Source organism: Apus apus, chromosome 1, assembly GCF_020740795.1.
Source record: "Apus apus isolate bApuApu2 chromosome 1, bApuApu2.pri.cur, whole genome shotgun sequence".
Taxonomy (NCBI): Eukaryota; Metazoa; Chordata; class Aves; order Apodiformes; family Apodidae; genus Apus; species Apus apus.
The window spans coordinates 184,536,242-184,563,227 of NC_067282.1; the positions used below are offsets into that span (position 1 = coordinate 184,536,242).

At 38.2% G+C, this 26,986-nt stretch overlaps 1 protein-coding gene across 1 annotated transcript; it reads right to left on the reverse strand.

Moving 5' to 3' along the window:
* Positions 1-5,001: 5,001 nt before the first annotated feature.
* On the reverse strand, positions 5,002-19,171 carry ZNF800 (zinc finger protein 800). Its single transcript, XM_051644048.1, has 5 exons — positions 19,024-19,171; positions 18,189-18,296; positions 15,852-15,947; positions 11,927-12,070; positions 5,002-9,613 (listed from the first exon to the last, which is right to left on the reverse strand). Exons 2-5 carry the CDS (start codon positions 18,247-18,249, stop codon positions 7,848-7,850), a joined length of 2,067 nt encoding a protein of 688 aa, XP_051500008.1. The 5' UTR covers positions 18,250-18,296; positions 19,024-19,171; the 3' UTR covers positions 5,002-7,847.
* Between the last annotated feature and the right edge of the window lie 7,815 nt (positions 19,172-26,986).

Sequence of the window (26,986 nt, forward strand, 5' to 3'; positions counted from 1 at the left end):
CAGGCTTTCTCCTGAAAAGCCAGTGCAGACCTGAAAAGCCTTATTCCTCACCATCTCTGAGCTGCTCTGTCCAGTTTTCTTCATACCCATGTCTCACATCAAGAGTTGTTTGCAGCCACCTCTCCAAAAACCAGATTCCTTTCTGGCTCATCAGGGTCTTCCTACTCCTCTTCAGATGCCTCCATGGTCCAGGGAAGAGGACACGTCAGTATAGCAACAGATAGACTCAATTTAATAATAACTATAGCCCTACTACCCTTCCTATCACACAAAACACATGCCCAAAGCCCTTCACTCTGTACACCAAACTAAAGTGAAGATAAAATGAGTTTTTAAGATCATGAATGCCACAGGGGAGGAATTATCCCATTCCTCTTGTACACACTTAGTTATACAGCAGTTCAAACACATACACCAGCTTTGAGTGCTTTCATGAGTCTTACCATAGTTACCTAGTTACTCTGCTGAATTTTATTTATTTATTCCTTTATTTTTACTCTAAAGATAAAAAGGTGCAGCTCCATAGGCAGCAAGCCCGCTCACAGCAGGAGAAACCAGGACTTCATGATTATCTGAATTGAGTTACGTGCCACCATTCACCGGCTCAGAACGACAAAGTAATGACTATGGAGAAAATAATTCAAGGGTTATCAAACCTCACCTGAAGTAAACAAGAGAAAAATAAGCACTTCACTTCTGATTCAGGCACAGAGAAACAGTGAGAAAAATAAGGCTGGACAGGGCCTGAAAATCTCAAGTTATTTACTAGGTGCCTACTGCAGGGAGAGAAATATTACTTCTGGCAACTCTTTCTCTAATCTATTTTTTAAAGGCATAAATACAGAAAGATCCACATTGCTCCTGCCTGAATCTATCCCTACTCCACCTTGTCTTTTTCAAAACTACCCTCTAGGAGACTCCATAACCAAATTTTAAACACTCAAATCAGTGGCGTTTGTATCATCTCACTCAAAAAAAAAAAAAAAAAAAAAAAAAAATCACTGTTTGACACTATCAAATGCTAATTGATTTCAAAATAGCTTTCAAAACAAAACAAAACAAATCTTTCTTCAAAGAAATAAAGTTAAGTGCTTAAAGAAGCTAAAACAATATGCAGTAAAATTTCATCACAACTCAACCACAGCCAAACCACCAAATCTTAACAATTAGACTGGGGACTACACAGCTGAGTAAGAAGATGACCACCTCACTACTTGATGGAAAAAAAACCATCCACAAGCACCACTCACCAGGGAAGAAGAGGAATCTTATGAAAGAATGAGGGAATTATCCTGTAGCTGTGCTACTGTAGCCATCATAGCTACATAACCCATTAAGAGATGCTTACTCACATATTAAGCCCTGCCCCCCAAAACCTGTTAAAAAAATTATTTTAACCATTCTACTACTTTTAGATTACATTGGCCTCTGTTAAACTGTTGGAGGCATTAGAAACCAATCTACTGAGATGCAAAAACTATCACCAAGATACAAAAACATACTGTTCTGTATTTCAAGATGTGTCTCTTTTTGAAGCCTAGAATGCTAATCCTTTGCTTGTCATTTCCTACCACTGTGGGTCAGTCCATGGCTGTGCACACATTCATGAAGAGAGCCAAAGCTATCCTCCATGCCTCTCAATACATGTTTATCCAAGATAAAATTGCTTTTGCAAAGGAAATCTCACTCAAAACAGAACTTCAGTACATGACTCTGCACTGCTGCAGTTAGTTGCCTTAAAATTTACAGAGATAAGACAAGGAAAACAAACATCCTATCATTGCATCCAGATAAAATGACTATAAATTAAAAGCTTACTGAAAACAAAAATTTTGAAAACAACTTTTCAAAACTGAGTATCTCCAGTATCATCTCGAACAGCAGAAAAGCAAATTCTAAAGCTAGAATAATGAAATAGTGATACTTAAACTGACCTTCTTTAACTTAGAACAACAGCCAGATGAAGTACAATTTATGAGATGTTTGCATGCTGTTACGCTGCAAAAACTATGGCTTGCACAAATGGAACTGATCCCAGCCTGAGCCTCTAGACATTATTGACATTTAAGAAAACAGTTCCTTTAATTTCTTAAGCATGGAAGACCATTTTGATAATGCCTGATTTCTTAGTAGTTCCAAGCATGTTTCCAACATACTTTCTACACCACCTTCAAGCATTTTCACTTGCAGAAATCTGCAATATAAAATGGTTGTCTTGTTTCTAGGAATGGCACTGCAGCCAAAACTCTTTAAAAGATGTTCGTGCATCTGCCTGAGGCATTCAGTGTTCCGAAATTACTACAATATACTGAAAATTAATCAGTCACCCTAATAGAATCCAGAAAGACAGTCAAGGGTAAAGAGAGTTAACTTTTTCCTTAAGAAAAAACATATTTTCTCAAAAAAAAAAAAACTAAACCAAAACAAAACAAACAAAAAAACCCAAACAAAAAGACCAAAACAAAACAAAACAAGACACACACACACACAAAAAAAAAAAAAACAAACCAAAAAAAAAAACCAACCTTCCTCAAGGAAACTGAGATGCTTCCAGGCTGCTGGACAAACATGGGAAGCAGGGAGCCTACTATAACGAGTGGACTTTTAAGACACGTAAGAGACTATATTCCCACTATATCCTCCAAAGTCAACAATAGTGTTTCCTCATTTGAGACATGGTTCCAAGTATACAACACTTCTATTAAGATTACCAATATCTTGCCAATACCCATAGGGATCAGTGAACCCAAACACTCCTGACTTTTTGAATTAGTCCACTTCGAGTCTATGAATTTACTACTTTAAGACTTCAACTAATACTGGGAAGCAAGCTCCCTACAAAAGGGAACTAAAGCATACTGCACATAATTCACTTCCCATTTTCTCCCCTTTTGAATATAGGTGGAGAATATCTATACCCAGCCAGTACTCCCTCTTGAAAGGCTCCTTATTAGTACAAAAAACAGAGTTTCTCCATTGATATTATTGAAGTCCTGTTCTTTACCCTTCATCCCCCAACCAACATGCTGTTCTACCTTTATGGTTAACAAGTTGTTGTATTTCACTATGTAGCAAAAGGAAATGATGCATAATATCTACCCATAGTTCCTTCACCCATCAGTCAAAACCAATCTCATTTTCAAAGCACTTCAAGCACTTGACCCATCACACAAATTCTTCACACAGCAGCTCTAAGTTTGTCCTAGCAGAAGCCAATAAAAAAACAAATGGTGACTAACAGCCATCAACTATCTAAGCTACACTTTTCTTTAGTTCTCCTGTAAAACTGAGGAGACCAAATACTATAAGGACTTCAAGCCTTGGAATCTTAACATTCCATACAGAAAAGACAAAACATAAAAACAGAAAGTGCTCCAAAATTAAACACAAAAAAATAGAACGAGGAAGATCAGACACCCTCAGCTGATAGACAATTAAGTAAAGGTGGTTTTGAGGCAGAAGCCGGCACATTATTAGACTTCAGTAAATCTGATGCCCCCAGTCTAAGCAAGTTTCACTTGTTTATGCAAGACATCACATCAACTAAATCTAGCTCCTCAAAGCCTTAGCAGATATGTAGCACTTAAAAAAAAAAATCAGACAGGCTTTCATAACTATCACTAAGATTATCCTCACACTTTCCCTAAGTTATCTCACATTCATCTTAACAAGACTGAACCTTAATTCTGAAGTCTCAATGAAGAATTGACATTTGTCTTTGGCTAGTTGAAGCAAAACGAGCAAAACCAACCTGCTTTATAAATGATGCAAGACTGCACCTTAACTAAAAACTCTCATCCAGGCCCATTAATGTGTAACCCCACAGGTAAGTACCCACATGGATCTTGAGTATATTGAAAGATTTTGTACACTTTTCAGGCTTTGTTGAAAAATACATATTATGTGAATTAAAAGCAATAATTAGCAATCCTCCCTTCAATTTTTTTTTCCTCCTATTCAAGATGGTTGCATGGAAAGGTTAAAAAAAACAAATCACTGAATTTAACAAGTCCACCATAATCAGATCATTTATTTTCATTAATGGCAATAGAGAAAACAAGGTTATCCCACAAGTCAGAATGAAAACTTGTTCTTCAAAGGAACTACCCAGTAGATTTAACCTCATGGGAAGGTATTTTAAAAAGCCGTGGTAATTGCAAATTCTTAAGCCAAATCATTAAGAAGAAATACACTACCCAAAGCTTCCAGTGGAAAAAAACACGCAGTAAACAATTTTGTAGCTCTGTTTATCTACATAGATGCAGAATTGGGAGACCCTTTAGCAGAAAGCTTACCTTTGGAATAGGAGTAGCTTCTCATATTTCAAGATGCACATTGCACGCTTACCCAGAACAGAAAGCAGAAACCACAAGGATTAGCTGAGAAATGAAGTAATTCTGTCGCTACGCCTGCACTTTAATTTCCTAATCTTAATCCATGGGCATTCAGAAACATCAGTTAAAATGCACTTACAGAAATAGCTTGAGGACTTCCTTCACAAAAGGATAAACAATTATTATGCTAGCTCTTTTTTTACAGTCCCATCATCAAAAGAAGTAATATTAGATGGCCATCAAAATTATTTGCAATGCAAAACTAGGTAACCCTATTTTCTTATTAAAAAAAAAATCAAAACAACAAACAGCAAAGCCTCTCTCCTTCAATAATAATACTCAGTTTCATTTTATAAGGATAATAAAAACAAGCTTTGCTCAGTAAAGGAAGAAATATCTTTAAAAGGAGCAAAAAGCCAATATCAAGTGTTATCTAAAAATACAGCAAGGGTCAGCCATCGGTGTGGAGAAATGTTCACTCCACAACTGCCAAACTTTTAATAACAAAAAACCTCCATTTATTACCACAGAATGTTTCAAACAATTTGTTTCAGTGATCAGAGAGTAAAACTTTACAAAAATGCAAACACTGACATTTCTGATACCGGAGTGACAGATATTCTGGGTTTACAAACATGACAGATTTTTGCTTATGCACACTTAAAAGTGATTTCCAGTCTGCTTTATTTTCCATCAAATACAGTACATTTATCCAAACAAAAGCATGTACATTCAATATAGAACATTTTGCGCAACAGCTACAGTCCAGTTCCCATTCACAGTATTTTTAGTGCAATGCACTAACAGGGCCAAATATTTCTCTATCCATAAAAGTATTTTTACTCCTGATCTTGTGATCAACATTTTAAGATATATTTTATACAAAACGTATATATGAACAGGAGGCACCTCCCTAAGAAAGGGAGCGAACCTATATAAAAAACATGGTATTTCTTCTGTTGTACAATACCTTTCAAATTGTAGCAATTTGACACAAATCACTAAACATTTTCTAAAAAGTTAAAAAAACCCAACCAAAACAGAAAACCCAAACCACTGATGCATGAAACCTGCCAAGAATTTCATAATGGTAGGCATGCAACTGTTTTACTACAATCATGATTCAAAGGTTAAAAAAAGTTATCTAAAACATTTTTCAAATTATGCAAAGTCAAGTGCTACCTATAGTGATCATTCATGATCTTGAGAGAAAAAATATTTTTCATTTCTCCCATACTATCCTCCCTTTTTTATTAATTTTTAATGAAATAAGCTAACATTATAAGTGGTTGTGCACAGATTGTCTGTCTATAATACATCAGCAAATATTCACTACCTTCATATTAACATTAGTGTGTTGATCTTTCAAAAAATAAACTGAAAAAATAAACTGCAACTATCATTAAAGTGCTTGTGTGTAAATTTTTTTTTAAAAAATTAAAGAATAGAGGAATGTGGACATTCTCGTAAACTTCTAAGATGTTTACGAAGTTTTCCTATGAACCTCGCATGGAAACAAAGTGGAGATCTTTGAATCAACTTCAGTACAGTCAAATTCAGAACGTCCCAGAACTGGGAAATTAGTCAATATGAACAAACTGATGTTATGGCAAATACTAAAAATTAGTACAATTCAGCCAATATATACTACATTGTTTGCTCGTATACATTCATATAACACAATATTTTTCAAAGTAGGATATCGCAAAAAAGTTAAGAGCTGTTCATCAGTTAGCACTACTGGAGAAGACCAATATGCACAATGAGTTCTCTGAAGGTTATTTCCTAAACGGGGAACAAAAATCTTCTTCCAAAGCTGCTGTTCATTAACTTGCCTCTGTCCTTTTTAAATTTCACAAAGTTCATTCTATACTGTGTCAAACCTCAACTGCACAGAGATAACTGCTAATTTAGAAGCACATGCATTTCAGCTACTATCATTGTTTCGGGAGGAGGCACTGTCCTACAAGCAGTTAGAATGGTTACTAATTTGGTAAGAAAGCTACAGCTTATGAAAATATTTCCTCCTTACAGAACCACTACCAAGGTATTAGTGGTTCCAAAAAAACTAAAGTATTTTTCATTCAAATTAACTTCAAACTCTCCAAACATCACTTGAACTTATCTGAGGAGAAATGGGAATAAATTACTTACTACTTTGAGTTTACCCATATAATTCTGTTTTAAATTACAAAACATAAATAACTTATAAGGTTAAATTTTTCATTCTTGATCATGAGGCAGAAGTCATTCCTTCTCTTAAATTCAGCATAATTTAGGGTCCAGTTCATTTAATTTTTAAAGTTCTGTCCCAGTTGGCCAGGATTTGTTACAAAGTCACAAAAGCACCAGATTACAACTTAATATAGCTAGGTGGCAATTCACTATGAAAGCTGAACTCAAATCAAATTATATCCTGGGGAAAAACATTTCAGAGTTGAAATAAAGAACAAGGCACATATAATTGGTTTTCTTTTCACCAAATACACTAGAAAGGTAATTCTGAATAAGGATGTTAAAAACTCTTCTAGGTATCACTACTGTCTCTCTTCATTATAATTTTTTGTACAATCCCCCAGCCCTCAGGCAACAGTCATTCTGAAATACAAACTGACCTCATACGTCCAGTATTTCCTTTTTTAAAAGGTCCTTTTAAAAAGAGGCCATCTTTAACATGACAGCTACAGAAAACTGAGAAACTATGAATACAACCTCTCCACCAAGCGCAAAAAAATTCCCAGAGTGCCATATAAGCAGATGTTTAGAAAATTCTTGGCCAGACTTCCACACACATTAGGACTTAAACCAAAAAGTCTTACAGAGACTCAAACACTTTAAAAAGAAATGAGCAGAAGTTTCCAAACCTGTGCTTATATAAATAAGCACTTAAAAAATCAAATCCTAAATTTGATTATTTTAGAGGCATTTGTAGGCACCTAACTCATACTGATTTTAAAATCAAATTACATTCCAAAAAGCTGGTTTATGTCCTTTCATTGACAGGGCACAGGCAATACATATTACAAAAAGAAAATGCACACATGATAATTGCAATGAGTTCACAGAGATATTTTTTTTCTGTCAACAGCTTTTACTATAGTACCTTCATTATTTCTTCAACTGGGTTGCAGAAAAGCTAATCAACAGTTTACATTATTCAAACCAAAAGTATTGTTAATTTTTAAAAATTACTATTTTAGAAATGTATGTGTATTAGTTTGATCATAATAAATGCCTTAAAAAATTTAAAGAGTTGACTCGGTACAGTTTAATCTATATTCTATTCCAGCTTGTTACAATGACAAATTTGGAAAGTAACTCTTTTCCAAAACACTAAAAACAAAATTTAATAAAACAAATTTGACATCTACCTTAGTATTTAAGCCACTAAACCATAGATTCTACAGAAAAATATGTTTTCAGCAATAAATCAACAAGAGCAAATGAAAGACAGTGGTTTGTTTTGTTTTCTTAAAAAAAAAATAAAAAAAATTAAACACTTTTTCTTTTTCCTCACCAGACAACAGCTTTAGATCTTGTACTTCTGCCTTTGGTTTTATTTTCTTCAGGTGAATGAGATACATTTGCTTTGTGGGTTTTCTTATGATGCTCTAGAAAAGCTTTTCTGGCAAACGCTTTCCCACATTTATTGCATCGGTGCAAAGAAAAGTTTTTTGTTACTTTTACTTCAATGCCAACATCAGCTCCTTCATACTTTTTACTGGGAGAATTAGAGGTGACATCCTGTTTTGAACCCATCTGTTTTGTTTCATCCCTCTGAGGGCCTCTTTTTGTCACCTTGTTTAGAACAAGATCAATTGGCTTTTTTATTGCTCTAATTTCTAAACTTGCAGTTATTTTCCCAAGGTAGCGTGGCGACTTTTTATGAACTACAGTTATATGTCTTATCACATCACGTTTGCGACGTGTTTCATAAGAGCAGAGTGGACACCTGTAGTATTTAACATAAATGTTATTTCCATCTGTGTGTAATTCAATGTGCTTTGTCAAGTTCTGTTTAGAAGTAAATTGGCGTTTACAGAGTTTACAGTAAAGCTGTTTGAAGTCAAAGCCAGCTGAAAGTTTTGGCTTCCTGGTTTTTTGCTGGCCACCTGCAGCAGATGCATTGGTTGATTTAGAGGTTGATTTAGTGGTTGATTTACAGGTTGATTTAGTGGTTGATTTAGAAGTTGATTTAGGGTTTTCAGTGTCCTGTTTAACTTTATTTTTCTGTGCTGACGGTGTGCTCTTTTTCTCATTTGAATGATTTGTTCCCTTTAATTCATTCTGCGGAGAAAGGGCAATGGAAGGGGGTGAAGGTTCCACAGAATCTGCTGGTTCAACCTTTACTTTTATTTCTGTGCCATTGGCAGTATTATTGGGTCCTTTCTCTCTTTTAGAGTTCTTTCCAGAAAGAGTTATCTTGTGAACAATTTGCATGTGCCTTTTCAGCATTATTTGTGAACTATATTTTCTCTTACACAGAAGGCATTTGCATGCAGTTAAATTGTATTCAGCCTTTGAAGATGACTTTTGTTTTCGGGTCTTAAAAGATTTTTTAGCAGAAACTGTATCCAAGAACAAAGGTTGCCCCGGCTTTGTAGCTATATCAGGAGTAATGGAATCCCTTCTCAGTCCTCTATGAACTTCATCAAAATGCCTTCTTACGTTGGCTTTTGTAGCAAACGATTTGTAACACACAGGACAACTTCTACCTAATGTTACAAGAACATTCTTATTTCGTCCTTTAGTGGAGCACTGATTTGGTTTCTTTTTTGTTTCTATGTACTTCTTCACCTCTTCCATCTTTTTTTTGTGCACCTTTCGAATGTGCCGGCGTACACTACGTCTGGAGTGAAATTCTTTCCTACAAAGGCAACATATCAACTGGTGCCCAAAATCAGAATTATCCAGGGAATCCAACTCAGGATTTACCACTGGAGGCTGTTCTTCAGGAGTAGGTATCACCTTGTTTGTAACAGGATCAGCAGGAGGTAATTCTACAGTCTCCCCAGCTGGGACAGGGGCTGGAGCTGAAACAGTCTTGGGTTGCTCAGTGCTGGGTTCCTGTGTCTGTACTGGAGCTTGATCAGGGGTATTACTACTTTCTGTGTTCTCATCTAGGCTATCAGTCCTTGTCACATACTGAAATACAGCATTCTGATTAGTTTCTATAGGTTCCAATTTAATCACATATTCTTGCTTATCTACCCTTGGATAGATTGCTTCAAGAAGGTCATTTATGGCTTGACTCTGTTTATCATGTACATCTGGGAGGTCTGTGAAAAGAGACAAAGGTATTTTTGAAGTATTTTATAATTTCAAATTATTTATACATCAAAGTATTTTTAACCACTGCATCAATTCAGTCACCAAATTTGAACAAATCCTGTATTTGTACTACTTTTCTGACAATTTTTACTTAGATGCTTTGAGTTACCATTTTTATCACATCAGTACAAGTGACTTCTTTATTAAAGGCCAATGTTGGAAGTACATTTTTCTACTGTGCTGATGTGAAAGCCACCTAAACTCAAAATCACTTTGCCTGGAATTAAACTTTTCTTTACAAATCCGTATCAATTGCAAAAATAATTGTATAAAACTGAGGTTACTCTGCAAGTGAGGACCTAAGCCCAAAAATATCATTAGAAACCAGTTTTCCTACTGCTGGAAACAGCCATTCTCAATAAAGAAGCTGAACTCGGGAAATAAGCTCTTCTCTGACAATTCCAAACTGTTTTTAAGAAAGAATGAAATGTCTGTGTAACCTGAGCACTGCATAAAGGTGTAAGTAAATAAGAGAGAATTTAACATCTGGGGCAGGGAAAGCTTTTCTTAATTCCAAAGCAGTTAACAGGCTCAGTGATACAGCAATATAGTAAATGTTAAGGACAGAAAAATCCTGTACTATTCGGGGGGGAAAAAATGTACTAAGTTCTTCTGAGCCAAACAAGTTATTTAAAGAAAGAATAACTTCACTGAGGTTCACAAAAGGCTCATCTTGTGTTCTGCCCTGATAATGAGCTGGAGCGGACTTAAAAAGCAAATAAGAAGGATACAGGGATTCTCCTTGTTTGTCTGATGCCAATAAAACTTCAAGCTGAAGTTTGCTTTTAAAGTACTGGTTTAATACACCTGGTTTATCAAGAAGTTTATTCAAATCCTTTTGAAGCATTTATATTCTTAGCTAGCACAATGTTAAGCAGTGTTTTTCTGCTTGTGAGGCACTGGTATTGTGTGGTTCAAAACTATACACAATGATTTGAAGATATGATTCCTGGTAGCAGCTAATGAAAAACCCACTTACTCAGGGTTGCTCCTTCCACACTGCCAGCAATACATAAAAAGAGTGTCAGTACCAGAACAATACTATTTTGTTGCTCAGAACCCATCTTTTAACACCGAATTTTTAACACCTTTTGCAGTCAGTTTCAAACGGGACTATCTTTAACGTTTTTATAAAGAGTGAAAAGTTCTTCTTATTTTATAGCACCCTTTCAGACCATTTAATGATTACACTAACAACTCAAAAAAAGTCATCAGGGAATAGTCTTTGGAATTCTTCACCATGGGGATGCTGAATTTTTATTCCTACATCTTGTTCAGCATCTTTTATTTATTGAAAAATCCTCGCACTTTATTCAATAATAATGATATTCAGTTTTATATAAAATGAAAGTATTTATATAGTTTTAATCAGAACATGTAGTAGTATTCTCTTCATTTGCACCCTTCCTAGTGGACACTGAACTATGAAAGCTCTCCAGCCAATTAAACGTCAGGATGGGAAGTCTTTGATCAGGGTATTCTTATTTTGCTTAGAAGCTTTTGCATCCAAGTCAGATGCACTTCTAAGCTTGCTTTGGAAACACAACCCATCCCTTCTCACAAAGTAGCTCTGTGACTCTCTGCAAACTGAGCAAACACACTCATTTAAGAAAGGTGACAGCACCACTCTTACCACCTTCTCCTTCACAACACTAGATGACACAATGTAGGAAAAGAATCACCTACATATATCTCTGTTGGCTCCTAATTTTTGAAATATTGAGGCAGGATGGCATTAATCAGGAAAGAAAAATCCTTACTGCATGTATGATGATCTAGTGCAGAAATCAAGACAATTGATTCCTAAGTACAGGGGAAAATTATGGATGTTGATTCAAGTAATTTTACAGCATCCAGCTGAAGGTCCATCAGAGTTATGCTGATCTAAAACTGAAAAGCCTTGATAGATCCACACTTTTCTACAAGATTCACTTCCCCATGCTCACAAAGTAAAGAAAGAAACAGGACAGAAAAAGGGGAAGATAGAAAAACAAGTGTTAATAGTGACATCCTTCATTAAAAGGCAGGACATATAAACTAGCTATCAAGTTATGACATTGACAGGGGTCTCAGTTGCTAATGTATATCAAGCCAGTGCTATAGCTTCTTTACTACCACAAGTGATCTACATGTGTTACTATTAAAATTCAATACCATATTTTTTTTACTTTTGCTTCTGGTGTACTTGTATAAATGGTACAGAAAGATGAGTTTCTCAACCTCAGATATCTTTATTACATATTTCAATTAGTAAGACTTACTGTCATCCATCTGGAGACTTGGAGGACAATAAAACTTTTTATGAGTAATTAAATTTGGTAATCCTCTGAAAAGACTTCGGCACAATTTACACTCAAAAATGGTGTCCACATCTTTTAACAAGATATGTTTAAGTTGTTTAGTTCCTGCAATAAAAGAAACATTACACATAAGTAAGGTTTTCTGTTCACCTTTTAACTCACACCCTCCCATGAAAGCAGAAACACTTTAAATGACAGTTACAATCACATTTTATCTGGTGTTAATGCTATTTCATTGCACTGTAAGTTTATTATACATATTCCAAGTTTCACTATGAAAACAAGCCTAGTTTGAAAAAAAAAAAAAAAAAGTCAAGGATTACACACATTACAGTTTACAGGGAAAGCAAGATGTTTTGGTGATAAAAATTAACAGTTAACATTAGGAAGGAGTCCATATGACAGTGTATGGTTGCTGCAAAACAATTGCCCAATAAGAAAAAATAAGCACCTAGAGCTTTTAAAAGACCCTGCAGTATTTTTTCTTTAAGCTCATCCAACGAGTGCTAAGAAAGCAAGATATATGCAGCCATGTCATGTAAAAATTGCACCTAGTAAGGCAAAAAATATAGACCATACAACAAAACAAAGGGAATAACCTATAGGTCAAGAAATGTTACTACATCTAGGTATCTGACCTAAAATCAAGATTATGCTGCTTAGGCAAGACAGTAAAACTGCAGACATATTTCAGTCTAATGAAAGGTAAATACATCTAATTTAAGTTAGAAACTTTTCTATTAGAACATAGGTGGTGAGAGAAAATGTGCAGGTTTTCCAGAAGATTATACATTGCATAGTCAAAAAAACCCCATAAAGATACAGTTTGATCTAGCATTGTTCATGTATTCCAGCTCCTGCCTTGCTTAAACAACTAAAAGATTCAGAGTTTAAGTTAGACTTCAAACCCACTGCTGCATTTCTCATCTCATGAAAACTATGAATGTCATACCTACAGTTAGCAATGGATTACTAAATGATTAATACTTACCCACTCTATTGGAATTGGAGAGAAACACTAGCTAAACCAAATTGCACTAATGTCTCTATCTTGATCTTTTCTTATAAAGGAATAAGTAATCAAAATCAGTCCTACAAGCAGGAATAGAATGTAGCTGGACTAAGAATAAATAATACCAGACAACCACGAAACAGCATCAAGACATTCTTCGAGCTGAAATTTAAGTACAAGTTTTCTGTCATCACAGACACTTTAGTTAAGGAATCAAACGCAGAGTCACACTGCAGAACTACTTCCTAAATAAAACTCATTCAAATACTACTAATTTTGTAACAACTAACAGTTCTTAAATACAAGTGGGCCTTATCAAGACAATTTTTTGATTTCTTGGTTTAATAGTACTACTACAAAAAAGTGAGTTTTAGCAAAGCACAGTGTCTCCTTCAACAGTTGCTTATAAATGGGATCCAAATTTGACTATCTAAGGCTACCATCCAGTTTCTGTCCCCATGCCTTTCCTGAGTCACAATCCAAGCCTCTTCTCTTTTTCTCTCACTGCTCTCCCCTCAGATGTTACTAACCTCACCTTCATCTGACCTGCATTTTTACAAACCAACTGGACAAAAATTTAGACCTACAGAAAACTTCACATTTTAAAAATGTAGAGTTCCCCCAAAAGCAAGTTGTTTACTCTTATGTCACCAACCAATACTTGATTTTCTGCATATAAAGAAGTCACTGATTAAAACCCAGCTGAACAAAACTGAAGATGTTCCATGTAGAGAAGATGCTCCATGTAGATAAAATTGCAGTAAGGTACCAAACTAGGTATTCAAAAAACAGGCCTTCAATTTGGTGATAGCACACAATAAACCAAAATTTAGGCATGCTGTAGATGCATGCCCTAGCCACAAGCTCTTACCCAAAACAAAACACACAAGTCCCTCATTCTCTCTCCTGTTGTACTGATAGCTCAGTTTTTTTCCATTCAGGACTGAAATGGTTTTGTCTAATTCAAAAAATAATTTGTCTAATTCAAAAAAACAAAGAATTACTGTATGAGACTTAAGGATTTATGACATACTGGGGGTCAGACTATATGACACAGTAGTCACTCCAGCTTCAAACCTTCCTTTTGCAACTATGAAGCTTTTCATTGGTGGAAACAGAGAAATTAATTGGTCCTTCAGAATTAAACTGTAGACCTTTAGGTCTGGAAACAGCCAATAAGCTTTACACATCCACTGGTTTTGTGGATACAGCAGGCAGAGAAAAAAATAAGCATGTCCTTAGTCTTCACCAACTGCAGATTGTGGCAACAAGCAGTCAGTCTTCTGCCAGCACATGCTGCCTCCAGCTTACTGAAGCCTTCTCTATTTTGTAGTTACATCTAATTGGGGCAGGTGATACTTTGTAAAATTCTGTTAATATTTGTAAATGTTGAAGCTAGAATACCATCACAGCCATGAGAAATTGGTACAGAACATTGGTTATTACAAACAGTTCTCTGGCAGAAATACCAAAGTGTATGCCTTTAGCAAGCAATTTCATTTTTAGGAAAAAAAAAAATCTAGATTCAAATTCATCTGTTATTCTTAACACTTTGGATGGCAGACGCTTCTGCTAAAACCACTTAAATAACTATGTTGCCTGCTGAGAATTAACCAGTAAAATCTTAGTCTTAGTCCTTTTGCCTCCTATCCAATTTCTCTGGTGCAGGTGACTGAACATGGCAAGGTAAGCTGTCAATTTAACACCTGTCAGTGAAGAGATGGCCTGTAGCCGTAAGACAAGAGGCAGTGGTTGTAAACTGAAATAGGTCAGATTTAGATTAGATATTAGGAAGAAATTTTTTATAAGGGTGGTGAAACACTGGCACAGGTTGCCCACAGAGGTGTTAGAAGCCCCATCCCTGGAAACATTCAAGGTCAGGTTGGACAGGGCTCTGAGAAACCCAATCTATTTGAAGATGTCCCTGCTCATGGCATAGGGAGATGGACTAGATGACCTTTAAAGGTCCCTTCAAACCTGAACCATTCCATGATTCTATGACAATCTGAAAGTAGCTCAGAGACAGAGCACTTGCAACTAGCTTGTGCTATTACCCAAAGTGATACCATTAATCTGCTTCAATGAAAAGAAGCCTTTCATGTATACCTGAGGCCATCTCATCCAAGCACACTGCTTATAAAATGTTTACTAATAAGGTCTCTTGCAGCCAGTTTTCCTTCTTGTTGTAAGTTATTTAAACACAAGTAGAGAACATAAATTGAATATTGTGCCATTTTACAAGATTCAGTTCAGATGTGTCCCATTACACAGCAGCCACAGTTTATACATGAAACATTTAATACACATAACATTCTAGAAAAATCTAGAAACATGTATATAGTAGCACTTTGATTTCTGAAGTAACTACTGTGTTCTTGCACCAATGGTTGCAAAAATAAAATGTTTGGTTTGCTATATCGGAAGCACAGAAACGGCTAGAAAACATGAAAGGTTTCAGTCACCTCTGGCATGCTCACCCAAATGCTCAGCTGTTGTTCTTAGGTTTGTCGCTACATATTGCAACTCCAGGAACCAGTGAAATAACAAGTTAAAAGTCACACAATCAAGCAATTCTAAAAAGTTCTCATCATCTCAGGAGTTTTAGGATGAACTCATTAATAGCAGCAGCAGGATGACATAAACCAGAACAACAAACTGATTTGTTATGTTTTTGAAAGATGACTACACAGCAGGAGCTGTATCTTCCTTACTTTATACAAAAACCCTTATTAAAAGAACCAGCATCTAATAAAAACCTACAAATATTTTACAAATGTATAGAAAGTCAGGTGCTGGGTTTTTTTAATGTACTGACAACACCTAACTCTTATAACAAGCCAATAAACTTCTTAAGAGCCAGACATAGTTTCATACCTGATCGAAAACACTCAATGATTTGCTGAATACCAGATTTTGATGTTTGTAGAGGCTGCTGCAATAAGGGAGCATCACCAGGTTCCAACAGATGCACTGAAATATATAAAATTAATAGTAAGTCACTAGGGAACGCTCAGGTGATTTTATTGAGTTATGGATCTTTTGTACATACAGTAAACTAGCTAAAAAATAAAGGCCAAGACTATTGTAAAAGTTGTCTTCCTACACAATTTCCACCTACACCAACTTAAAAACACCCCGTAACCCCTCTACAAAAAACAGCCATAACCCCTCTAACAGTTTGCTATCAGCTTGATTATTTAAAGAAAACTTGTAGTCAAAGCTACATGTATCAACCACAAAAACATATATACACAACCCAACTGACTCATTAAAAATTTCTATCAATTAAATAAATTCTCCAGAACAACCTACTTGACTTCCACTGTTCAAACCAAAACAGATGTATAAAAAAGTATTGCCAAATACTGTACTTCACAGCTTACTAGGTTATTCAAATATTGTCAGTACACAGCTAAGCACTGAATCCAAATCTAAAGTAGCAATAATTAGAAAAAAAAGGACAAGTATAACTTTTATGTATGAAAAATAGCTATTACAATATTTTTAACCAATAAAACCACATTCAAGAAATTATTCTGGTTCAAGCAAACTGCTGAAGTAATACCTTCTTTCTGAAGTTTAATTCCACATCAAAATCTTTGCAAAAATCTACTGAAACTAAAACATTTATTGATCAGGGTTATTATTAGTTATTCTAATACACAGTATTTATGCATATGACAATTACTAACATTCCATTGTTGTACATGCATAATGCAATTAAGTTTTGCCCAGAGGGAAAAATGAAGTGAAATGAGTAAGAGCACTTGCTAAAGAATGTGTTTGCAAAATCATTAATCAGGTGTTCTTGTTAATTTCTCATTGAAAAAATTACTAGTTTTGTAGCTTATAAATTGGTTCCTACCCTCCATTTCATGGGATTTTTAACCCCATTGTGCAGTTTCCATTTCTAAATTAGGCACTGAACATCTCTTAAGGATTTATTTTTAATAAAGAGCAGTAGAGATATACTATAAAACTATGCAGAGATATTAAGTGCAAAGAGATGAAAGACATTTTGACAGAAAAGCTGTTCTAAAAGATGTAAGGTTATAAATAAATTCAAGCTGAAAAGAACATCAGAAAGAAAAGCAGACTAAGAAAAGAATGACAGAATGAACACTCCACCCAACTACGCTGGCTCCATAATATACTATTATATACCCAAGCACATAACAACCATTACAAATCAGCTAATCGTTTGGGGATCTCTAACACAATGACATATTGTATTCTACTAGCCTATGCCCTATTCTTTAAAATAGTATATTTTGGTTTGTATACTGCCTCTAATATGCATGTGCAACACCCACTGACATCAAGAGGAGTGACATACGTGAAGCAGACAACACATTGCTGTTATTTGTAAGGCAGGAAAAGTATTTTAGCCTTTTTAAAGCATTATAAGAACTCAAACCCATTTCACCTTAAACACAAAGAAATGTTTCTACTAGCTGAACAATACCTACTCTCAAACTACATTTAATTAAAGGAGCATTACTGAAGTTGCCATGCTCACACTTCAACTATTAATTCCCCAAACTGATGCCTTTCTTTTCAAAACACAAGTAAAAGCACCCCAATTACAATATCTACAACAAGGCATCAAGAAAGGAACCAGATTTCCTTTTAGGCTAGCAATTGTAACAGTTTGCAGAACAATTACAAAAAAAACTTAGCAAGTCAGCTGAACCTTCAAAGTGTGCTTTATACTTTTCACTGATGGTATCTTCCACTGAATGCAAATAAACATTTTAGGACTTTGTTGTGGTTTTTCTTCCTCCTCTGAAAACAAGATCTCAGAGTTCACCAGAGCCCAGCAGAGGACACGTAAAGTAAAAACATACACAGCAAGTGCAGTAGATTGCCAAAAAAAACTGTTTTGCAAATAAAAATCAGAGTATTATACTTTCTGGAAACAGAAAGGTCAGTAGTTTTACACAACTTCTTGCCTTCCTCTGCTCACTGCACACAGTGCCCTTTTGGTGGCTTGAAGATTACTGCACATCCTGCAACTGAGAAGTTCCTAAAATAATTTTAACTTGACAGGTCAAGAATACAAAAAAAAAAAAAAATTCCAAACAAAATTCAGAAATTTTCTATATCCAAAACTGTGACTCATGTTGCACATCTGCAACATCACAACAGCTTCCCCAACTTTTTAACGAGGGAGATTAAGAAGAACAGGGAAAGCATCACACACCACTGTACCTGGTTCACAGCATCCATGGTGATGGTGGTCAGTCTGACAACACTTGTCCCTTAGAGACATTTTCCGTGCCCACAGCTTACTTTCCTTCTACATCCAGCAGCTCGTTTCTGCTCAAATAAGCAAATTAACTGTCACCTTCGAAGAACGGGCGGCTCCGGGCAGCGCGAACCTCGCACGCCCGCTTCCTCCAGCGGCCCCGCGGGAGCAGGCCGGCCGGCACTGCACCCTCCGCGCAGGAGAAAGTTTCCATTGTTTACAGCAGATCTCACAACGCCCTCTGCAACGGCCGCTGCAGCGGGCCCGGCCGCGCCGCTCCGCTCCCTCCCGCCCGGCCCCGCCACCCAGCGCGGCCCGCCCCGCCGCCACCTGCGCCTCGGCCGGCGGAGGAGAGCCCCTGGCCGCCACCAGCCAGCTCAGCCGCCGTGCTCCCCGCTGAACCGAGCCCAGCCCAGCCCGGCCGCCCGGCCCCGCGTCCCCTCAGCGGGCGGCTCCCGCCGCCCCGCTCTCCCGCCGCCCCTCGCGACGCTCCGTCCCCACCTCCCAGCCCTCCTCCTGCAGCCCCGCCGCAGGGACGGGCTCCCTGAGCTCCCGCGGGACGGGGAGGACACCCGCGTCCCCGACAGCCGGCAGCCGCAGCCCGCCCGCCGCCGGGCCGGCCGCCCCCCGCGGCGCTGCCGGCGCTGAAGCAGCAGCCGGAGCCGGTCGCGCCCGCCGCCCCGCCACGCGCGACTCCGGGCGGGGAGGGGCGAGCGGCCGGCAGGTGACAGCGGGCACCGAGCAACGCCGGCGGGAGGGGGAGGGCGCGGCAGGCGGGCCGCCGCGGCGAGCCCCTACCTGGGAGCGGACGGCCGACTTCCCCCTCCCCGAATAAAACTTTATTCTCCCCTGTCCCGCCAGAGCGGCGGCCGCTGACCCCGGAGCCGGATGGGCACAGGGGCAGGAAGTGACTGCGGCCCTGGCGGCGAGGGGCCGCGCATTGCGCAGGCGCCTCGCCCGTCCCTCCCGCGCCCGGGCCGCACAGGTGCCGGGCGGCCGCACGCGGCGTGGCCGTTGCGGCGGTCGCGGGGCGGCCCGGCCCGGCAGGCGGCGGCGATCGGCGGCGGGGCGCGCGGCCGGGCGCGTTCCGTGCCGGGAGGCGGCCCGAGGCGCAGCGCCGGCCGCAGCCGTAACCGCCGCGGGGAGCGCTGGGCGGGCGGCGGGAACCGGCGCCGTCCTTGTCCCTGCCTGCAGAAAGGGTTGCCGCCCGTCTCTGCGCCCGGCGGCGAGGGGCAGGGCCGCCCCGAGGGTACCGGCGCTCGGACACCCGTGGGAGCAGCCGCCATCGCCTAAGGTGCCGTTTGTGCCCCGTTCGGTCTGGTCTGCTTTCTTACAGTTTAAAAAAAAAAACAAAACAAAGCAGTTATTCCAGTAAATCCACAACGGATGTGGATGGATCAGTGTTTTCAACACCCGGAGGAAAAACTTCTTTTCTATATGATGTGTGTTCCAAATAACAGGCAAGAGGACGTCAGGGCACAGCAGTGAAGAGCTGAGCAGCTGGTGCCTCCAGATACTGTTCCATGGGGTGTCTGCTTAGTCATACACTTTTTTAGTGTACTTCTTAACAGCTTCGTTGGCAAAAAGGTAACACAGCTTTTGCCAAAGGAAAGGATGCTAGTAAGTTTTTTTCCACTTAAGGAAAAGCTTCTGGAAGGACATAACACAGAATGAGCACATCATTACAGAAAAAAATGCTGGGTGACGGTGCTAACAGGGAAGTGATCACTTAATGGAGATGGATTCAGCTTCAGACAAAGTTCAAAGTCAAATCTCCTGTCCATCTTAGAGTAAGATGTCTTACTAGCACTCTTTCTTAAATCAGACATTTGAGTTTTTCCATCTGTGACCATCAACTTTTAAGCAATACAATCTTTTAAAATAGGAACAATTAGTTCACCAAAAAGTTTTCCATTTACAAAGCAACTGGAAGCCAAATTCAAACTCAAATGAAGTCCATTTAGGCTTTGGTTAATGAACTTGAGGCATCTTAAGTATCAGAGAACACTTAGAACAGCCAAGCAGTAAACAGCATCTTAACTCTGAAGTACAGCAGAAGTCAGTCAAAATCTTCAGACAGAGCATCCAAAAACAGATCTCTGCAAGGTGCTGTCACCTTCAGGAGCTTAGCTACATCCTGGAGTTCTGCTACATTTGAGGCACAGGAAGAGGCTTAAACTCCACCCAGCTGTGTTCAGCCTGTGTATAACACACTTGGGTAAAACTGAAACTCGTGGAGAGTGAAGTGCCAGGAACGTGGCTGTCAGCTCTTTTTCTGCACAATAGCCTGCTGACTGTAGAACTTGCCCAAGAAGTAATGAACTTGGAGAATTAGTATTCCCCACCTCTCAGGAAGGATAGATACCATGTTCAAAGTAAGATCATCTTCTATTCTCACTGATGCCACTGTGCTACAAATTTCAAAATAGTAGAGTAACAGCAGCTTAACTTTGCATCTTGGTCATTTACCATGAACTTTGGTAGTCCCATTACCAATATGATTTTGTTGAGCAATCAAAAAATAAGAAGCATAAAAGTATCCTGCAAATCATAAATTCAATAATTGGAACTCAGAAACTGTTGGTTGTATTTCAAGTGACTGAAGAGGTTGCAACAACTTTTGTGAGTGTCTGAATGCCACCAGCCAGCAGAAGAAAGACGCAAACACAGTCATTTTTCATTTCCTGGTAAACTCCTGGCAGAAAGAACAGGAGTAACAGAAGTCTGTTAACCTTTATTGATTTCTTACAATCCCAATCATCATTCATCTTAGCCCCTAAAGGAAGATCTCTTTCACGTTTTCAAAACCAATTATCCGCATGTCCGCTCCTGCCTCAGAAGAGTCATGGCAAGACACAGTGTCTTCAAAGGTGGGATATCCAGTAGTAGTTTCCCCACCTTTTGCTTGAACTTTACTGATAACATCTAAAAAAATATTCTCAAGATCCAGCTCATTTGTGGGGACAATGCTGAAAGATTTAAACAGAAAAGGAATCCAGTGCAGATAAACCATTGCATGGAATCAAGTGCTGGAAGGAATGAGTGCCTGCCCAAATCAGTGGCAATGATGTTCAGCATCCCAGTGAAGCATTTTTTAGCATGCCATAGTCTTTTGCTGATCTCCAGCTCACTATAGAATATTTTACTGTAACAGTCATCTCTCAGATACTAAGTGACCTTGGTATCAGCTTATAAATGTAATGTCCTAAGTACAAGCATCAAAAACAATGGACAAAGCAAAAGTTTATCAGTGGCAGTTCTGTGACTATGTTAATTCTTTCTCAGCTTCAGAAAAACTGTATTTTCTTATATATCACATGCACTATTTTCAATATAGGTGAAACCCCGTATAAAATGATGGAACAATTTAGACTGTAGGTCATCTTGCCCAGATTCCTGCTCAGAGTGGGGCTATCTTCAAAGTCAAATCAGGTTGCTCATAGCTTTGCCCTTTCAAGTCTTGAAAATCTCGAGGAGTGGAGATTCCATAACTTCTTCGGGCTGCTGCTTCTGTGTTTTGCCACCCTCACTGTGATCTTTTTTTCTTCTATCCAGTAAAAATTTCTCTTTTGCAGCTTATGGCCATTCCCTCTCATCATTTTCCCATTCACTTCCAAAAAAAGTGTGGTTCTAAGTAACCCTCGATGCAGTGAAGCACAGAGATTATCTTCTCTCTCAATATTCCCTTCTTCAAGATAAAGAAACTGCATTCCTTCAGTCTCTGATGTCGTATGCTCTGGCTCCTGGAACCATCTTGGTTACCATCTTCTGGATGCTTCTTCAGCTTCTGAGTATCTGTTGTTTACTTGGGAACCCAAACTGGACACAGTATTCCAGATGTGGCCTCACAAATGCCAAGTAGAAGAGAATAATAATTTCCCTTCACCTGTTGTCTAAACACTTGTTAATGTAGCATGGTGTGTTGTTAGCCTTCACTACCTCAAGGGTGCAGTGCTGACCCTCATTCAACTTTTTCATTAAGGCCCACAGGTCCCTTTTTGCAGAGCTGCTACTTCATTAGCCAGCCCTCAGCCTATACTATTTCAAGAGGGTTTTTTAACCTGGGCACAAGACTTTGTCCTGTCAGCCCATCCTCCAGCTTGTTCAAGGCTTCCTCATATGGCAACACTGTCTTCCAGCACATCTGCCACTCCTGTTTCACATGTTGCACATGCTGAGGGTGCATTACAATTTATCACCCAGATTAGTTGTGTCTGTTTAACAGCATAAGGCCCTGTATTGTAACTTGACAAATTTGAGGAACACCACCCATAACTAGCTCCCAGTAAGATTTCAAACTACTGGCTGCAACCCTTTTGACCCTGACAGTCCAACCAGCTATATACCATGCATACCTACCTTGTCATCTTCCCACCCAGTTACATCTGGGTTTGGCTAAAGAGTTACCATGAGAGCCCATGTGGAAACCCTAGCCAAGATCAAGGTAAATGACACCCTCTGCTTTTCCCTCATCCAGAGAGCCACTCATTTCATCATGAAAGACAATGAGATTGGTTAAGCAAAATTTGACCTTCTGCCTTTCTCCTCTCCAGTGTTAGTAATTCCAATTAAATTAAGTACTCTGCTATTTAGTTTGCTGTGTGGATGGGCAGGGGGAGTTGCTTCTTTTGGAGGATGACCAAATAGTAGCTGAAATCTTATTCTATCTTAAATGCATTTTCATAACTTTTGTGTTTCTTTCATAAGGAAGACCAGAAAAAATGGGCAGTGTTACATGCATGTGTGAATCTCAGTAACTTAGCTGACCTTGTAACTTGTTTGTGGGTGGAAAACCCTCATCTGTATCTTGTTGTGTTTAATTCATAATGTAGTTTATAATAGAACCAGTTAGTGATGAGTGCAAACAAATGCATCCAAGCTTTGACCAGTGACTTCAGCCAGTGTCTGGCCATTGTGTATGAGAAATTCAGAACAAAGTGTCGAAGATTCCAGTAAAGCTCAATTCACAACACTGCTGCAGTTGTTCATCCAAGAAGTTAAACTGGAACTAAGATCCAAATTGGGTTGCACTGTGTAAATGAAGAACAAGCAGATGATATTGCCTGACTTTGACAAATGGAATATTCCTCCATTAAATATAAATTATAATTGGAATCTATACATACCTTATAATAACACTTATTGAATAAAAACAGTCAGGCAAAAACTGGATAAACTTTCTTTTTGCCTTATATAGATTAGAAAATTTTCAAATAAAATAAAAACCAGATTTAAAAATAAAAATTAAAGGTAATTCTTCACACAATCCATAATTACCTTATATCCAATGAACAGGGAAATTCATAGCTAAACATACAGTGTTAAGTAGTGCAGGATGCTCTTCCATATAACAATGATTTAAAAAGATGAAAATCCCTTTGATCCATTTTATGTAAATTCTAGGCGTAAAATACATTTTTAGAGGAGTTTTTTTGAGTTCAGCTTTTGATCTCTGGCTACTGTTCTCAACATAACCAGCAGACTTTGAAACAGTGTCTTTATTTATTCATTGCCTTTTAGATGATACGGAACTGTTGAGATGCTTTGAACTGAAATTTCTGTTACAACTTGATGATCAAATTATTTTTTAATTGTTTCTCTGTTGTGGTTAATGGCTTTGAGAAATAAAAAATTGAGAATTATTTCTCTTAGTTACTGGATTGTGCTTCCAAATTGTATAATGAAGTATTCTAGCAAGGGAGGTATTTTTTGCTAGAGAATATCAAAGCATTATCTCTGATGGTTGTGATAGTCTGTTAGGGTCCACTGAGAGGTTTTGTTCTGCCAAAGGGCTGGTAGTAACACCTGCCGAGATGCCTTGCCATCTGTTTATACATCTAAGAGCTGTAAGATTTGAATAGGAAAACTTTTCCTAGTATGCTGTGACCACTGACGTTATTTCTGTTTGGGATGCATTTTGGATTAAGCACCTGGCTTCACAGTATTTTTTCCTAGGAGAAAATAGTTCTAAGTTGGAGTGAATCAATGCTGTGTTGAGTTCAGTTTTGCAGAGATGAAGGTAAAGTTGTATAAACTTTGAAGGATCTCCTAAGTAATGTGTGCTAATCAAGCAGTGTCACAAACAATAGTCATAAGGTGGTTTACTGCAAATACAAATACTGCATCATACCTTAATATATCACTCTCAGTTTATCTTACTGATTTGATGTGGCTTCATCAATATTCTCACTGAAAACCATCCCATGATGAACTGTACATTCATAAAGCCAAACAAATTTTAGATGTAAAAGTATGAGAGCAATTCAGACTGTTTCAGGCACATTAAGACTCCTTTGTTAGAATCTCTGTGTCCATGATTGGCCAGAGGGGAGGAACATTCACCAAGGAAGCAGAAGACCTTGATTTCTAAATCCTAAACTGCAAGTTAGAGACCCCTTTTGTTAAGCACAAGGCACAGTTCAATCCAGAATGCAAGAGCTGGAGGGCTAAAGAGAGATTAACAAAGACTGGCTGATTCTGTTGAGAATGCAATTAACTTGTCGAGGGGGGGAAAGAAATATGAGTTCTGGTTGCAGTTCCCAATGGTATTTATTTATTTATAACCAATGATGCTTAAATGGGAAATGAATGAACAAGTCTTTAAAGCATAGCAGGTTGACTTTCAGATAAAGGTGGGATCACTCAGACAACTCTAAGTTGTCTTTTCTTGGATCAGTCACTGCAAGAAAGTACCTTAAAATTGTTCTGTGCAGTCCAAATAAAACTATGTGAACTACTTTTCATTGTGCCATTCTATAGCCCAATACAACTTGCTTACTGTGTATATTCATCTCCTTTGTGGTTTATGTGGAATCTGAAATTAAAATTCAGTTATATTTGCATCACATCTACATTTGCATAATGGTGATGTTCACACTGTCCTTATACCTTAGCCTTGACAGTATCTTATGGAGAATCCCTGGGCTAAAATAATTCTGAATCTTAATCAATCTGTATTCCAGTCTAACAAGCTCTATTCCCCAGTTAACACAAAGCTACATTACCCTTTTGGGATAAACATAAACTGCTATGTGTGTTATCTTAACCATAATTAATTTATTTACAAACTTAGTAAAACTCATAATTAATTAGACTTCTCATGAGGTCTAATTCCCTTTGGTGCTTTCTAGTGCACTACTATAAGCTTTAGCAAAACAAACAATTTGTGATGTATCTCTCCCCTAGGAGATCCTTGTCATCATTTGATCACAGATTCAACCTGTTCTGGTTTTTATCCCTTAGAGCCTTCAGCTTTGACTCCTGGCTGCACAGTGACACAGCTTCACATGGAGGCAGGAAAAATATTCAGCCCTAGAAGTACTTAGCTCGTGATAACAACACTTTTGGGGAAAGCACGAGCTGCTGGTTCACTCTGCAGCCAGGCTGCACAGGGACTGAAATCCAGGTTGCCCATTTCAGTGCTGCACCTTCTTCTGACAAGTTTCTGGCAGAAGAGTTAGATAACATATGGAATAAATGTTTGGGTTTTTTAGAAAAATCTGTGCAGCTAGAAAAATCAAAGAAGAAAAGCTTTGGGAAACTGCAGGTGATAAGAAGCAACCATTGTAATGCTCCAAGAAGACATTCTGAATCATCAGTGGTGTGGTCAGTAGCCCTCTCTTACAAGGAATAAGGAAAGGAGAAGTCATAACTGCATTAAAACTTGGGTAGTTTTTAGTGGGATTTGGCCACTTGTGCCACTGCGAACTTAACCTCAACTAGCCAGCAAGTTCCAGTATTCTTGTTTCCTGCTGATGGATCACTAGCAAGTACAGCATGATTTGCAATTTATCTTGCATATCTTTCTTTACAAAACGCATCACTTGGTGTAAATATGGTCCCCTTCTTACTTTTTCTTCCCTTTTAGTTTACTATTACCTGCCTATCTGGGTGAAAAAGTACACTTCCCCTGGCACAGATAGTTTATTTAACAAAAGAATGAACCTAACAAAATACATTAGAAAAAATTGAAGACTTGCTTACAGTATCATGTAATGAATTTACATCTTCTTACCACATTCAGTTTTCACGCAGTCCAGAGATGTTTGCTCTGTACAGCCTTCCTGTAGAATGAACATAAAGTTAATTTAATTCATGTTCTCATCCCTGGTTAATCTGATTAATACAAAATACAAACACATATGCAACACAATGAGATGCATGCTTTTAGAAATAATTTCATTGAGACATGCATATTTTAGGCTTTAGTTATACTTTTGACATGCATTAGGAAATGGAGGAGAATGCATCTGGATAAGCACTTTGAGTCTGAAGACAGACATGATCTAGCATGCTGATTCACAAGGTGATCATATTCTGTACCACACAGTGTATATAAAAACTATTCCTATTTATGAATCTAGTGAGGTTTAAAATCAGTATAAAGCATTGCTAGCTGTCTCTTTCTTTTGCAGGTGGTAGCAAAGTATACAGACTGTCAAAGAGAGATGAGAGACAGGAGGGAAGACATAAGAATCTCTAATCCTTTCAGTGGAAAAGATAAAGGAGCATACTCCTAAACTTTTCTCAAAAAGTGGTGGTGAAGGGAAGATATTGGAGAAAATTGGACAAGGGCAGTCATATGTTTCTCTCTGTGTGCATATGCATATATGTGTATATATGTACACATGCAGTTGTATGGATATTGCATGTGAAGGCGCGGGAAGCAGTTGAGAGTGGGAGGTACTTCAGAGAAATAAGAGAGTGAGAGGAATATATCAGGGAGGAGTCTCAGAAGAGGAAAGTGGGAATGAGGGATCCA